General features: G+C 39.6%; 1 protein-coding gene across 7 annotated transcripts in view; it reads right to left on the reverse strand.

The window, feature by feature from the left end:
- Positions 1–17465, reverse strand: part of diaph2 (diaphanous-related formin 2) — a 378450-nt gene that overhangs the window by 341311 nt on the left and 19674 nt on the right. For 6 of the 7 annotated variants that reach the window (XM_085363442.1, XM_085363433.1, XM_085363437.1 and 3 more), the window contains exons 5-6: positions 14927–15031; positions 10309–10329 (exon numbers count right to left, since the gene is read on the reverse strand). In XM_085363442.1, the coding sequence (XP_085219568.1) occupies positions 10309–10329; positions 14927–15031 (126 nt within the window). The remainder of the gene's footprint in view (positions 1–10308; positions 10330–14926; positions 15032–17465) is intronic. The other variant, XM_085363427.1, reaches the window with a different exon arrangement.

The raw sequence follows: 17465 nt of genomic DNA on the forward strand, positions 1-17465 counted from the left end.
AGCTGCAGACTTTGTTTGACTCAAGGCCTGCATCTCAGGTATGACGAAAGCATTCACCCAATCAGCTTTGAAAGAAAGATCATTTTTCTCAAGACCACTCAGGATATAAAGAGACAGGTCAGCCATCTCAGCATGATTGGATGCCACCTCATGCTGCGTCTATAGCCAACATCAAGGACATCACTATTACAAACGCTATACATCTGCCATCAAATCAGCCTCAGGCCAATATCGAGTAATTGGCTCCATTCTAAGGAAGAGCTTGATACATCCTGTCTACCAACTGATATAGTCAAACATATATGTGAATAAATACATTTTTTGCTCCATTTACTTATATTTATTTGGCACAATACCTGTGAGAAAAAACAAGATCACCATATGGCTGTGCATTAAAAATGGATGCCTTATGTTAGCGAGGGCACCTGAGATGAATGATAATATGGGGAAAAAAATGATGAGTTGAAGAGCAAAGCTGTTTCTTTAGCTGCGCTCGATCAACAATCTTTATCCTGAAAAACAACCTCTCCTGTAACTGAAAGTCACGCCTGACCAAGACCATGCTCCAGCAGAACACATGTTGCCACGAATGTGTCTTTTCAAGAGCACTGGTTGTCAATAAGCAAATATGGTTCACATGGAAAGATATGGTCAGAAGGTTTGATGTTCGTATCTCTGAGGAAAAGCAACTGCATAGAATACACAAAAAGAGGGAGACATTGATATGGTGTCAGTGTACAGGCATAAAGCATAAAGGGATGTATACAGACAACCAGGAGGAAGGACAGAGACATCGATGGTGTTGTTCCATAAACATAGCTGACGTCTCATTGTTAAGAGACTAAATCTGTTTTTAGCGTTGGACTGATCATTCGTAGCATATGGGAAGTCAATAGAATGGGTCTTGTTAATGGCAGGCAAGGGAACACATAATTCCTTACAGGCCCAGATTATGCAAGTGAAAAATCAAAAGGAAAAAAAACAACGAGTGTACCCAATAGAGTTTGGCGCTCTTCCACCATGTAAGAGGCAGTCTCACTTTTGTATTAGGTTGAAGGAAAAATAACAATAAATGAATAAATGAATCAAGCCTCCTTTCCATCTCTAGAGTTGTAAGGGAAAGTTGTTCTTTAGAGAAGACAGACCTGCCTGAGTCCTATTGAGCCATTTCACATGTATTCTTCCTTTTAAAGATCAGATGTCTAACAAATGGCATTAGTGGCACACATAGCCGTGTGTTGCATGGGCGGCAAGAAACCCATTAGGTCAATTCCATAGCAACAATGTGGCTTTTGAGCCCCTGTGGTGCAACAATGTATTGGTCGATTCAATGGGTACCCACTGCCACCAAGTGCTAGCCTTCAGTACTGCATTAGTGGCTGGAGAACTGCAGCTGTTGCCATGTCTATCTGAGCAGAGACAGACCACGATCGTCCACGATGAGCTACTGTACTTGACTAAGATCCAATGTTATCAACACTGTTGTGAGGCACCCAAAACCCAATCTCAATACTAATATTTGTCTTCAATACATAAAGTTAGGCTGTGCACAATTAAAGCACACAAAGATGTCCCCGTGCAATTCACAAAAAACTGTGACCAGTTTGGCATTTTAACACAAGCAGAGAGCAGCCAGCATGCATGAATGCGAGGTGCTGCCAACTCACTCAGGATAAGACTCGCATTCTCTGGGACAGCTGAACTACGCTTTACCAACCAAGCCTAAAGTACATCATGGCAACCTGAGTGTTTCTATCTAGTGCATGACCAGTAGGGCTGCTCAAATACTGCAAGAATCATAATCCAAATTATGCCGGTGAACAATGAGATCACAATTACTTGACACGATTATTCACTGACTTTTTTTTTACTTTTTTTTTCATCATGCATTTTACAGTTGTTAAAATTCTGTTGTTGCTAGTGTTCCTTGTGGACCACCCTAAAATCAAAGGTTAATAACTGAATAGATTTTAGCTTTTTTCTTCATTTAAAGACCAGAATGCTCTGTATTTAACACAAAACAGGAGCTTTGTGGCAAAAGAGAATGGAGCGCAATTATTGTTTTATCTCAATTATCTTATTTTCATAATTGTTTGAAGCAAAAAAAAAAATGTAATGGGATTAATTGCACAGTCCTAATTACTAGTTAATGTATTCTCATTTGTTCATTCATTTATTCTTCCATCCATTTACTAACTAGTGAGCGGCAAGCGAACTAGCCACATGATGCCAATAAACAGCGAAAAAGTGATATAGCTTGAAGGTTTCCAGTTTAAAACTATGACCCATCTCTCCAGAGCACCCTTCAAAAAGAAACTGCAAGCCAGACAATAACACAGCAAGTGATCTGGCCTTGATCATGTCACCAATCATTACGGCAGAGAGCTGTCTAGGGAATCAGGGGAAACCTGGCTGTTGATGAGGCGATTATATGGCTTTACTCTTGTGCGTCCAAGTATGACAGCGCTATGAAAGCATTGCGGCTGATAGGCAGAGACTATACCTTGTTAGCACGCTGTTGTGCTGAGTGGACTAGTTGACTGAGCAGTAGGGCACTCCCACAGGTCCTGGTGGGCTTACTGCAAGAATAGTGAGGGATTATAAAAAAGGCCGTCAATGTGACTCTCACCAAACCCAACATCTGCAACAACTTTGTCAATTTGTCAACAGCTACCTTTTCTTCCTACCTGTCCTTCAACTACCAAGGTACAAAACAGAGATATTACAGATCAGCGGGGTCAATGCACTTCTTACATTGGAATGCAAGTGAGTGTGAAGTCTGCATTTGGAATGACTACAAATGCACAAAAAGAGAGCCTGGCAAGGTTATGAACAGGAGTGCTTTCTCACATCGCCCAATGCAAGCATTCTCCATGCAAATCTTGACATATTCAGACAGAGCCCACATTTCACAGAGATCACATCTAGAAAAAGAAGCCGACCGCATCAACCAAAGCAAATAACTTACTAAATATACACAGATGTAGAGGGTATCGAAGAGCTAAAGAAGCAAATAAAGAAATCGGGAGTGACTGGAGAAGCAAGCAACCATAAAACATGGGGATACACAGAATTTCACAGCTGTGTGAACAGTTAAAGCAGATGCGATGGGATGTGATGGTGGATGCATACAGAGAGCTGGGTTGTAAAAATATGCTATAAAGTTTATGGAGCCTAATGCGGCCCTGCAGGAGCCTCCTGCCGAGCTGAGCATGCCGACAGTGCTGTTGAGTGTTTGACAGAGCTGTGGGAGAGAGATGTACAACTGAGAGCATAGCCCGTATTCACAAGCTCCATCACTAGTGTGGGATGTGCATACAGTACATAAAATTCACAGATATGCAATCAACAGAACTAAGAATCCTATTTTTTCCTCCCCGCCCTTCTCTAAAATAGCCAGTCTCTCCTGTGCAATATCTAAATCGTCGCTGTGATATGCAAGTGTGCTGAAAATTCATGGAGAAAAACAGTGCTTCTTACTACCAGCACAGAAACACGTTCATGTGGACACACCAACACAAATACAGGGAGACTATAAAGCACTGCCATAGTCACTGTTCAATTCAATATCAGCATACTGTGACCACTTCAGCCTTTCATGTTCCCTTCAAAATAACGAGATTCAGCTCGCCTCTTCTGATTGAAGAGGAATGATTGTTTCTTCCTTTGAAAAGACATATGTTGTATAGAAAAGATGTGTGAGGGGAGAAATAAGGAAGGAGAGAAGCTTGCAGAAAAGGCAGAAAAAACCCATAAAAACTCAAGCACAAAAAATAAAAAGAGGACAAATGCTGATGGAAAGTAACCTCTTTTTCTCATCCCCCGTGGGAGCTGTTGTTGACTTAATCCTTCCCACACAACCCAGCCTCTGTCACAGCTAAAACCTTGCTTCTTCCACAGCCAGCAAAGGTCAATCCAACCATAAATGCCTGAAGACAAGTCATTCGGCAAAAAAAACAACATTAGCTGGTAGGAAAAGTTCAACATGACATGACAACTGTGATAGCTATTACATATTTACAATGTTATTAAGTTATCCATAAAAGTATTTATAAAGTACCGTGTTGAACCCTCATATCTTCCTAGAAGAGCCTCAGTGTGCCATGATGCTCATTCTGTGAGTTTTTCCTCAAAAATGTTCTCCTACTTGGTGTTCGAAAGCACTCTCTGACATAAAAGTCCATCTGTCTCCCACAGGTGTTAATTTAGGTTGAGATTTGGTGACTACAAAGGCTGTAGCATGTGATTAATTTTTATACTCATCAAACCATTCAGTGACCTCTGATCGCCATTGGCTGGAGGCATTCTGGAGAGGACCATTCCCATCAGAATTGTAAAGTTTTATCATTAGACAAAGGTGATTGCTCAGAAAAGCTTTGTATCGATTTGCAGTGACCCTTCTGTCTGAGGGGACGAATGGACCCAAACCATACCACTAAAATGTCTAGAGCAGCATGAACGAGCAACCTGTTGTAAGGCATTGTGGCAAATGTAGCATGTTCTGCCTAATAACTGCCAAGGGTATAATAGTAACCGGACTGTTTTTACAAAACAAGAAAAAACTGATAATGAGTAAGATGAAGACAATAATGAGCTTATAAATGAACAAATCTGACATTAAAAGGTGGTTAGTCTACCAAACCTGGATACGCTACAAAGCTACGACATAACAAATGAACTGGTAAACAAAGAAGCACAATTCTCATGGACAAAAAAAACATTTGAACAATGACAAGAGAGCCCTTTATGCCTCCACAACAAGTCAAGAAAGGATGTACATGTTTCCTTGTCAATGATCAAAAGAGGACTTCACCACCATAACATCACAGGATTCACCACACAAAATGCTTTCAAACACAAAAAAATATCAAAAACACACAAAAAGAGACTGATACAGTTTTAGATCTGGTTGTAGATCTAAGGACGAATGAAAAAGATATCAACCTGAATCAAAAGGATGGAAAGAGGAACGTTTGTAGATGCAAATGATACAATCGATGAGTTCACAAAGGAAGAAAGGCACATGCCTATAAAACTGTTTATGACAAAAGGGTTCCCTTTGACCTGCAAATGGAGCAGAAAGGAGGAACCTGGATTTGTCAGGTTGATGTCCAGGTTATTCAGAGAGATTCAATTCCAGTGTGGGCTCGTTTCCCTCAACTGCATTAGTACAGCTTGACTTTGTAGGTGTGACGGGGTTTTCCTACATAAAGAATGCTTCTCTCCATCATCTCAAACTCGTGGGCCATAGTCAAATGCAGAAATTATGCACAGAACAGTAAGGCATGACTAGTTATCCAGATATTTACATCTGAGCCCCAAATGATAACCATTGGGTTTTCAAACTGTAGTCTACATGTTAGCGCCCTAACACATCCCAGTGAAGGATTCTGGGAGTAGAATTTTCCTCTAATTTGAGTCATTAAAGCAACAAATGTTCAGTATTTATTAACAATGATAGCAAAGCATATTTAAAGATATCCTATGTGAAAGTATTTTGTCAAATAAATATTTCCTAATCTCACTCTCAGGCAACTTTTTATGTCAATCAGAAGAACTCTAAAATTTGCTTTCAGCCAATCAAAGAAACATCTTATTGAAACGGTCCCCTCCAGAGCATGTTTCCTTGATCTTAATTTAAAATAGAATCTATGTTGAACACTGGCTCAGGGCATGGGAGGCACACGCTATTGATTAATTTTTCATTCCTGTTCTTTTAAAGAACCAAGGACATGTGCCACATCAAATCTGCTCAACCCTCAGCACCCAGTTTAATAGCTTGCTTGAAACAAAAAGTCTTTTGAGGTATGTGGTTTTAAAAGGTAAGCAGGGAGGGAGGGTGCCTTGATTTCCTTTCAGGCTCACCATATTTCTTTTACTTTTTCCTTTTTTTAGGGTCCTTCACAAGCACTCCTGGCACTGTGAACAAACACTTGATTGGAGTTAAAGAGGAGCCAGATGTATGCCTCATATCCTTGCAACTCTCTTTCTATGTCCCTTGTTTCCCATCTGGATGCTTTGCGATTCTCTATCCTAACGATAACTATTTGCTAACAGATTGTCCAAAAATCCTTGGCACTAACACAGAAGATTAGGAGCACAGGTAATTCACCTGAGATACATATAATATCAACCAATAAAACAAAAGAAATGTATATCAACATCCTTCATTTCAGTGCTAAAGGGTAAGTGCATTTCTCTTGCCTTTCTCTCTAAAAAAAGAAATTTAGGGGTTTTGACTGCTGATCATAAAAAGTTATGTCCAAATTTTGCATATTGACTGAATGCTCTGAATGTGAATTTTTACCTAAGGTATTGATTAACTTTTAACAGTAACTAATAAATTAGTGAGGAAAAATGCATCTTTAGAAAATAATGATTTAAAAAATACATCAATAAAATACCTCAGGTGGATTGCAAATGAAACTATCTCAAAAATGAGGAAAATATCAAGGTTTAGTGCTTTTGCAATGCTGTGCGTGATAGACACACAAACATCTTTTCATTTAAATGTTGAATATACAGCCACATTTGAACAGATTAATGAAAACGACCTTGTAGTTGAACTAAGTTATACTCCATGACATTAGGATGTGAGATTTTTCTAATGTATTCCTATCCTCCTATAGCATACACAATCACATAACTGCATACATCCGCACAACTCTGCACACAAGAAAATAAAGTTGATGTTAAAGACATCTTTAGCTACACTGAAATTAAAATGCCAACATTCCAATGCAGCAGAAAAAAGAAGACAGTTTATGAAGTTCATCAGCTATAGTGAAGCCGATACAGCCTCTTCTGACTTTTTTTCTCAGGTTGTCTGATGCGTTTTAGGATCTCTGGTCCAACCCACACACTGAAAACACACACAACCACACCAGCCATCACCACCTGACATCTCAGAACTGACCACGATGTTACCATGGAAATAAGCAGTCATCTGTCCAGTCATACAGATATTGATCACCTCCCTGTGGTCTAGAGATTGCAGTTTCTTTTTTTCTTTTGCCTGCATCACACAACCTCTCACAATCAAAGGCTTTCACGTTAACACTGCAGTAGACATTGATGTATTGTTACAATGTGGCCCTTGACTTGTGACGTAAATCAGGCCAAGTTTTACAAAGCCTGACGTTATAAAGCCATTGTAGTGGGTACAGGGAACTGCAGCGCACTGCGTAAAACATGCAGTTACTTATATGTATATGTTATATACAATGAATCTTAACATCAAGGGTAAAGACCACAAACTTGATGACACAGGGGCAGAATAGGGGCATTAATAGGGAATCCACACATTGAGAGCATATGCGGCTTTGCAATGTTGTACAGTTTAACAATGGTCAAAGTGGATTACAGGTAATTCCCACAGTCTCTGTATTCCTAACTCATTCTCCATGAGGAGAGTGCCAGGGAGGTTTCATGCCTTAGACAGAGAAGTTACAGTTGTATTTTCCCTGCAGACAATCCTAACCAACACTTCCCTTACAGCACATAAGAGAGCACTCTGTCCAACCGACACACGCAGACAGCATGAAAATGGGAATCTGCCAGCAAAGCAGGGAGTTGTACTGTAGGCCATCATCGGCTAAATGCTCTCCATCTGCACCCCACTAGCTTTCAGTTGGGCTTTCAAGAATGACAGTTTATACCTGCCTGTATATTAGCCATATCTATGGGCTACTGGTAGAGGGATGGCACAGAGGTTACAAACGCATCAGTATTAGGGCTGCCACAATTATTTTGATAGTCGACTAGTCACCGATTATTTTTGCGATTAGTCGACAAATCAGATCATCATCCATTGGACGTAAAACGTACAGCTTATTGCACCAGCATGCATCCGCTAACTAGCATTAGCTTACAGCTTTAAGTGTTTAAGGTATGTGCTAACTAAAAATAAAGACAAGATGATAGTTTATTAAACTTTTAATGAATTTTGCAGATTGTCTCAGTGGAGTTTAATAAACTCAGGCGTCTGCTCCTTGCCATCTAAAATATAACAGGTAGTGAAGGGAGTCTGGTGTTTTACACCGGCTCCAGTGAGCCTTCAACCCTCCAGCTATCGAGCGGGTGGGTAACAGACGACTCCGAAAACGTTGGGGCACTTTTAAAAATATGTGATGTCTTGATAAACCGAGCAGATATTTGAAGTTTATACAGCTATATTCGCCGAGAAAATATGTTAAAAGTTTATTTTGTGACCCAGAAAGAGTAATATTAAAACTAAGTAGCTGCCGCCATTGTTGGAAACTGGAATAGGCTGAGCCGAGCTATGAATTCTGGGATAGGTTGGGCCACGAAGGATACATCCGACTCATCCTTCAAATTCGGGGAAAAGGAGGACACATTTGGAGGAATCTTTGAATCTGGAAAGCCTTCGTCGCGTCGCTGTAACGTAATCGGCCTATAAATGCGGCCTCCGAAGGATGCAGCCCGTAAATTTGGACACAGCTACAATACTGGAGACTGCTTCTTCTTCTTGGTTTAAAGGCAGCTGGCATCTTTGTACATGCAGTGCTGCCACCTTCTGTTTCAGTCCGTTATTACACTCTTAAATCATACTATTTATTCCTGCGTCTTTCAGGATCTTACAAAGCCTCAAACGACACGTCGACTATTAAATTTGTCGTCGACGATTTTGATAGTCGACATAATCGTGACTAGTCGACTAATCGTGGCAGCCCTAATCAGTATGCTCTTGAGTTGGAAGCAATGCATTTGATAGGGTGCCTGCATGGTTTGCAGAACTTCTTAATTTAGGTCTCACAATTCAAACTTGTATGATTTTGTCATATTATGCCTAGTGAAAACAAATCGTCCATTGCCGCTGATTGAAAGCTACTCAAGCACAAAAGAACAGTTTGACAAAGAAGGAGAAAACTCAATCGATACAAATGGTTCTGTTAAATGCCTTGCAGAGCGAGGTTTGTCTGAGCTCATGAGCAGAGCAGAGGCCAGGTCACACAGTGCTACTTTACTTTGTCTGTGGGTTTCTGTTAAGCTTTACAGTCCTCCTAATCCTCACAAAGCTCTCAAAAGGTAATAAGCCACAGTTTAAAGTGACAATTCAACACTTGCCAAACTATGAACCAGTAGATATAAAAAAAAAAAAACACAAAATAATTTCTTCTTTACAAAAGAGGGATGCCATTTCGTAGGTGAAAATAAGTAATCTGTATATTATAATGTGAACAAATGAATGTGTATTGCCAATACTGTGGGAAATTACAATAGTATACTTCAAGTAAACTACCTGAAGTAAAATGAAGAAGAAGAATAAGCATTTGTAAGGAACCAGTCGTGTTCCTGTCACATGGGGAGCTGTTGACAGCAAATTTTGATAAACAACCATAAATTTTTCCACTATCCTAATATGGTCGAATATTTCTGCTTTAGGCAGAAAAATATTGCAGTGCACTGTGGGTCAGTGTGTGTCTGTGTACAGTATTTATGAGTGTGTGCAAAGTCCTTTTAAGTGTTATACTGTATATTTTTAATGTGGATCCAAAGTGTGGTACATGTGCACCTAAGAAAGATCCTCCGTTTGATCTCAAAAAGAAACGCGAATCCCTTTGGGGTTGTGTCAGGAAGAACATCTGTCAAATTAAACATGTTCAATTGAATTTTATTTATGTAGCGCCAAATAACAGCAAGGCGACGTGTAGAGCTACCCCCTGTGGTGGGGGGTAGTCAGAGAAGCTTTACAGCATATTCTCTATGTGCATTGTATCTCACAGACAAAATGTGTGTGAATGTGAGAGTGAATGAATAGTGGTATTGTAAAGCGCTTCGAGGGGTCCCGAAAAGCGCTATATAAATGCGATCCATTATTATTATTATCATTAAAATGATTTTGATAAACAGATTAGATTGAAGATTATGAGAATTTGTGTAAAAGCTATCCTTCTTTGTGGATATTAAAGTATTGAAATGCTAATAGAAGTTACACTGCAATCAATTTCAAAGAGAAACAGCAAAAACCAACAAAAGGTGTCCTGACTCACTTTCAGGCTGTATAATTTCAAGATTTCTCATTTTAAAGTGCTAAAAATTTGCATGCAGGAAAAGTGTTGACAGTTTATAGCCTTTTCAAATTAAAGCCCATTAGTAATATCACAGGTGAAAATGAAAAGAAAATGAAATGACCCTCACTTGCACAGTTCAGAATGCGCTCCTCAACATCCTTCCAAAACGAGATAAAATGATGTGTAATGTGTATTTGTGAGCTTAGGGAGTGAATAAAGACAGATACACAGAAGTACGAAGATTCACAAGCTAAATAAATAATGGGCTACTTACCGCAACTTTGCTCCCAGTTATCTGCATGCAGCGATCAGCGGAGGAGGTTAATGTGCAAAAAGACACAAACAGCACAATCATTAGTAAGGCCAGAGAATTCTCTCCATTACACGTTGAAGCATTAGCGTAACTTATGGGACATCACAAAAATTCTTCACACAATTAAAGCACACACTATACACTTACAATTGAAAAAAGCCAACAAGAGAACATTCAAAACTGTCGTCACATGCTGAAGATAATGTCTGCGTTTGGCAGCTGCAGTGTTACCAATTATTTTGAATATGAATATTTGCTCGGCATATGAAAACACACCGAAGTAAAAGTTGCGGCAACAAAAGCGGAAGTCATGTTTAGTCATGCCATCTTCCACACAAGGTATTAATTAAATGATTAAGGGGATAAAATATGATTGCCCTTGTGACTGCCTGATTGAATGAGTGGTACAGAACAGAACAGTGGCTAGTGTGGGCAAAGAGGCTCTGTGGACTGAAATCAATCTGCTGCCATTAACGTTGGGCTTCAGGTGTCAAATTTGCGTGGCGGAGCTACCTTGAACCCATGCAGTCAGCACGATTCTTGAAGTTTAACCTTGTTATTTGTCAATAGTGGCAGGTAACGGAAGTGATTTTCATTACTGCAACTGTGGGGCTTGTTTCACAGTAGGAGTGTGTCTGTCAGCAGAGTAAATGTATTCTAATCTGTGGTTGAGCTCTTCTTTCTCTGCCGTATGCTTCTGAAGAAATGCATTTTGATTGCAGGAAGTTACAGGACACACTAGGGTACCCCGTCTCTCTAGTATGCAGAGAGGGGAAGTACAAAACCTACCTTTTTGTTTCATTTACTGTCACGCACAAACTCTCTAGATGTGTGGCCATATGATGCTTGATTCCCCTCTCCATCACTCCATCACATAAAGCATCTTCTACACGTCATCACCTGATCGCAGAAATACTACTTTGTATTCACACTCTAACTACATTTTCCTTGCTTTCCTGCGAATGCAGCATATCACTATTTAAGACGGTGCATTACCTGAATCCTGCAGATTAGACTCCTTGAAATGAGTCACATTGATGTAACTCAGAGCTCAGATATTTTGCGTGGATATTGATGCCAACCAGATCAAATACGTATTTTTAATATTATTTCATAGCAGCTTGACCAAAATAGCAGACACTATCTTTAGTGTGTTCAGATAATAGTCAGAGAGGAGCTTAAGGGGGAACGGCACAGTTTCACTAACGAGTTTTTGGTTTGGGTGCAATGTAACACCTTTTTCTGAAACAAGGACAAGTTTTCTCATTTTACTACCTTTTGAGTTCTGATGCTTAGCAGGAGAAGTCAATAGGCACACGTATAAAGTCAATAGGTGCAAGTATACAGATTTTTTTATTCAGAACAAATACAATTATGTCTACTCTTTTTTTTCTTTTTTCCAAATAATTACGTAAACACTTATCAGGCTAACAATAAAGTGCTTGAATGACCTCAGCAAATCCAGGTCCCACTCAGAGAAGAAGGTGGCACATTGGTTGCATCAAACAAACCAATATTTGAATAAAACTTCGTTAATTACACTAGAACGTCCCCCTGTTAAGACCCTGCCATAACACCTTTGCTGGATGAGATAGAGCAAGTCTGGAATTATACACTGAAATATTCACTGCTGGTAGTCAAAACTAAATCTCAGAGAAATTCTAATAGTATCAATTGTTTAGATTAGTTTGGCACATATGTAAAGGGAAGAAAGCACAGGAAAATAAGATGAGAAAGAAGTGCAGCTGTTCATGCAAAGCTGATGGACAATGATGTCAGTAGACACACTCGTGCAAGAGCAGCGTTGGATTCCACTGAAACACAGCTCATATTCAAATGAACAGGGTTAATGTGGAATTCTCCTGTGAAAAGACATCCCGTTTGTGTTGGGGGTAATTTGCTAGACCCCTGCTGAGGCACCCTGGTATACTATGGGAAGTGTTCTCAAACTTTCCTGGCAACAGACCAGGAGAGAGGTGGCAATTCACAGGAGAGAGAAGAAGAAAAGCTTTAACTTCCCTTTGAAAGACATATTTTACAAGAGAAAACAAAGTAAGAATTAGTCTTTTCCCATTTTATGTCATTTTCGAGCCAAACAGCAGTTGGATGTGGTATGTCAGTAAGCATGAAAGGTGAATATACTGTACATACAAGAAAGGAGCACCCCGTGAGAGAAACCTGAAGCACTTAAAGCTATTGAACTCCAGGAATACTGCCTATTCCTGGACACTAAGGCACATGTTCAATTGAGCAAGTCTGCAGAGACAGACAAGAAAAGGGTTACACAATACAAGGGGGATATTTCTTGTTCTGCCAGCATTTACTGATTTAAACTTCTAGTTCCAAATCTACGTTCTCTGCAACTGCATTAAGTTGAGAAAGAAAGAGGTGAATTAAAGTGTCTACACACAAATTTGACTACATATGAGTGTGGAAGAAATGGTCCTGGTTGTCCCCCTTATATTTCAATGACTGAAATGAAAGGTAAGTGCAAATCAGACACCTATTAAATAGCGTGTGGAGTAAAAAAAAAAGAAAAAGACAAACAAAGCATGTTTGTAGCCGTTTGACACCAACAAAAACCACAACCTCCCAATGCAGCATACATCTTTGCTAGATGAGCAAAATGACATTAGCATTGAATGCACAACAGCAAGACAGAGAATCCAGACAGACAGACATCAAAATGCACTCCTACATTCAATCACCACTCACATGCGTATTAGCACCCATATGCAGCATTAGCTCCCAATAATGTCCAACCTTTAATTTACAGACATATAGGCTCATTCGTGCAGACTGAGTGGAAAAAAATGATGGTGATTTTGAAGTCTAAATTATAAAAGGTCTCAAAAATTTAAACCCTCTTCACACTTGTAAGGCAACTGCTGACAAACTACACTGCAGCAATGAGTGACTGGGTTACCACAACCCACATCACACAGTCCAACAGCAAAGGAACACTACAAGGCGGTTTGAGGAAGCTTTACTGTTACATACATTTGTAAATATTTAAATAAAGTAACATTAAGAAATATCTTTTTTCATCTATCAGGACGTAAAAGAAAGCGAGGCAATTAATTGTATAAATACACTTTATTGAAAACAGGAGAACAAATCTACTGATGACTAAATTATCCAACTTGGCCATTTTTTTGTTCTTGTTTTGTTTGTGTCTTATATTTTTTTATACTCTTAAAATAACAGAATTTCTTCCTGGAATAATCTCTGATATACTCTAAAACATTGAAATAAAAGTCTTCCTGTCTCTCTCATACTGTAGTTACAGGAATAATTGTTGTGTATCACGTTGCTAACTGCAGCGAATTGGCAGCCGTGTCACATTACTATTGCAATCATGTGTAAAGAAATGGCAAACTATTAAGTTGAAGCACATTATCTTTATGTATTATTGGTATGTAATGGTGTTTGGAAATATAGCTGTCCTGTATTATAGTGTGACTGCATGTGCACTTGCATGAATCAGCACGCACACAATCATCACTGACATTCAACCACCCCCTTTCTTCAGACCTATTAAATGTGATAGCAGGGTGCTGACAGACATCCCATTTTGTCCTCTGTCCTTTGACTACATGGATTACGTTATTCATTTGAATAAAATATCAGTGCTCACAAAGCATAATGGGCCCTGTGTGGAATTCAATCATCTCGGATAATCATCATTATCAATAATGCCAGTTAATTACCATAACAATGAGGCAGGTAATAAATGATGATGTCAAGAAGGAGCTACCAGGTTCAGGAAACAAAGAGGACAGAAATCACTTTTTCTTCTACTTCTTCTTCTTCTTCAGAAGTGATCTGAATTTTACAGCACGAGGCTGGCCATAACTTCAATAGACAATACAAGAATTTATCATACATTCATGGATCGCTGCCAAAACTGTTATTGCTTAAAATGATTAAGCATCGCCTCTCCACCAAATTACTCCAACACAAAACAGGCAAAATCATTTTAATTAATTTTATATCTAATCTCATTTTAAAACAACTGAGAGTCAACAGACCAACAAAATAATTCTGCTAAGCATCCATAGCATGCAAAACTAAATGGTAAAGCATGCTATGGTGCAGTGTAAAGAATTATCACAGGTTTACTGGTCAGACATTTGTCCTATTTCACTCCTGTGTTTGATTGCAGTGCCTCTCGTCTTTATAAACAAATAATGCAGCAAGAAGACACCACCAAAAATTCACATGCAATTATACACCTGGACAACCAACCGTTTTCATGCAAGCATGTGACTGGACCATCCACCTATGATTGAGTAAGTGAGGGATTGCCTTAAATCTGGAAGATTTTGGCACAACAGGAGGAGAAGTAAGGGATATAGATCAAAACTGCAATCAAAGGCGTGGATTTCAAGCATGAGGTGTGAAGAAAGGCAGCAAAAGTGAGCGTGTGCAAGAGCAGATGACAAAGCAAGCAAAAAGCATCATGTTGTCATTCTAGAGAGGAGTGTTAAGTGTCGTGACATTGCAGCCCACCAGTTACAACTGTACAATATATCTTAGCTTATAAAGACATAACTCTGAAATGCATTCTCTCACTTACAGATTTGGCCGTGGCTGAGATGTACTGGACCACCATCTCGCGTTTGGTGCTCAGGTCCTTTTCTCGCAGCGGCGCTTTGCGATCCTCATTCAGGTTCATGTCCTCCTACACAACAAGAAAGTCAAAATGTTAACAATGAAGCTCTGTGATACTCAACAGTTTTAAGTAAAAACAGATTTTACAAAAATACTTGACATTTGAACTTGAATTTAATAAAACATTTCAAATCAACTGCATTTCACAACCTCAAACTTGTTACAAGGTTATTTACAGCACAATGGTTTCACTAACAAGAAGAAGCTTTTTCAACAAACACACAATTATTGTTCCATTTCCACTAAAATCCTTTAATAGAAAATCCTGTTTCCATGGCTGAAAAAAGTTTGCTGTCTGTTTCTTTATTAAAGTCACGTGGCTCCGCAGCAGAAAATAATGGCAATAATAATTAGCCCTTGAAACGAAAGTAGCAAGGCTGCAGCAATAAAAACTGTACACCCCAACTCAGAACAGGAGAACAAAATCAAACACACTGCTTCTATTGAGGCCATGCAATCACATCAGATAGGCTGGATAGGCAGCATCTGTGTGTTATTGGGAGTATTATCTTCATGCTACTTTAATTCTGCATCACAAAAGAGGTCTTTCATGTGAGAGACATCAGGGATAGAGCGAAGGCTGGACAGAGCACTAAAAGCTAGGGAATGACATGATGATTAGAATGGAGGGGGATGTTTATCAGAAGCACTCTCTCACAAAGAGATGGGTAGAATGAACAGAGTGAAAAAACATCCTCCTCGGGGTTTTAGAACGGCGAACCTAAAGGTGTGGAGGCATGCTGCCCTCTGCTGGGAAGCAGAGAAAATCATTTGTCTTTTAGTACACGTTGATCTGTTCTGACAGTGATTTCCTTTCATGCCGTTAAGTGTAAAATTCAGCTAGAGAAAAAAACGAAGCGCGTGAGTTGAAAGTAAGAACACTGTTTGAATGTCTTACCACAAATAACCTGATTCACAAGGTTTTTCTTCATTTGTTAGCGAAGCATGGGCAGGAATTCCATCCAGGGGCACGGTGACCTGAATTCCTTCAAGCATATTTCCTCTAGTAAATACCCTTTGAGCTAGAAAAATCATTAATATCTATGGGAGATAGAGGAGGGGAGAAAGTGCAGCTGAAACTTTTACAATTGGCAGGTTTTTTTCACTGAAGGAAACCAGCAGGTTTTTCAATTAATCTCTGAACCCTGCTAATTTATCTGCTTAATTGGCATTCAATAAAGGAGGCAAAATGTGATGGGGTGAGTACATTATGGGAGGGGTAGGAGCAGTGGGCCTGCGGGACGCTTGTCAGGGGGCAAACTCGAGGAATGAGCCCTCATGTTTCGCCTCCAAAATGATTAATGCTCTATTATTAATTATACCCTCACAGGCTACATAAAAAGGAGTCTCAAGATATCATGCCTATGCTGCTGATGTGACTGAAATGAGGAGATCTGAGCTTGTATAAATGACGGCGAAGTTACGGGGACAAAGATTCCTTGTTTGTCTCACACTGGTCTGGCAAAATCGACTAAGAATGTATTTCTACAGTAGCCAGGCAATAAAAACACAGCAGACTTTCTGCTGATTGCTTCGTCCTAAATACAGTCGAAGCAATCAACGAGTTTTCATACGTATTGTGCAAAGCTCTTGACTAGCCAGTAACCTAAATCCAACTGAGCAGGTGTTTGACTCACTAAAGACCAGTCCCCAAACAAGCAATAACTGAAGATGGCTGCACCACAGGCCTGGCAGCACCTCACCAGGGAAGATACAAAGCATCTGCTAAAGTCTGTGGATGGTAAATTTCAGGTATTCATTAACTGCGACAGATTTTCATCAAATTATTGCATAGTTTAAGGTTATGATTTGACCTATAAAATGAGTTTGCCCTTGTATTAAAAAGGCGTAAAAGAAATTACTGCATGGATCATATAATGTGGACGTAAGCGCCCTAATATTAAAATCTTGAGCACAATGCAAACCGTTAGACACTCACTGCTGTGTTTAGTTTCTAAAATATATATATAAAATAATACAAGATGGCCCTAAAATTCCAAAATCCTGTGGTGTGGTAAGCCTAAAACAGAGCAAAACCAGGGCACTACAGGCTTTGTATCATTGAAAGGGAAAATTAATGGGAGCCATCAAATGCATCTCAGGCAGAAAACAGTATGGAGTGCTCACCCTATGGGGAAAACTGGATCTAAGAAAAGTAGAAGTATAAAATGTTTTGCTTCAACTGTGACAAATCAATTATTTTGTCCACTAGCCTCAAGTCTGATCCATGAGTGTGTAAGGGCACATGCAGTAATTCTCCTGTGGGCTGGTTTTAATGTCCTGGTGCAGAGTGGAACTGCTGAGGGATCACATAGGAGCTTATTACGAGGAGTGTTCATCCTGACAAGGCTCACAGAGAGGCACATAAAACCCCAAACTAGCCACAGCAGCACTGCAATGTCACATTCTTCTTTCACTGCTCCTCTGTCTTTGCGCGCACCTCA

Source organism: Diplotaxodon limnothrissa, linkage group LG2 (genome assembly GCF_057381915.1).
Source record: "Diplotaxodon limnothrissa isolate DT_005_m linkage group LG2, D_limnothrissa_male_GT1.1, whole genome shotgun sequence".
In the NCBI taxonomy this organism is placed as follows: Eukaryota; Metazoa; Chordata; class Actinopteri; order Cichliformes; family Cichlidae; genus Diplotaxodon; species Diplotaxodon limnothrissa.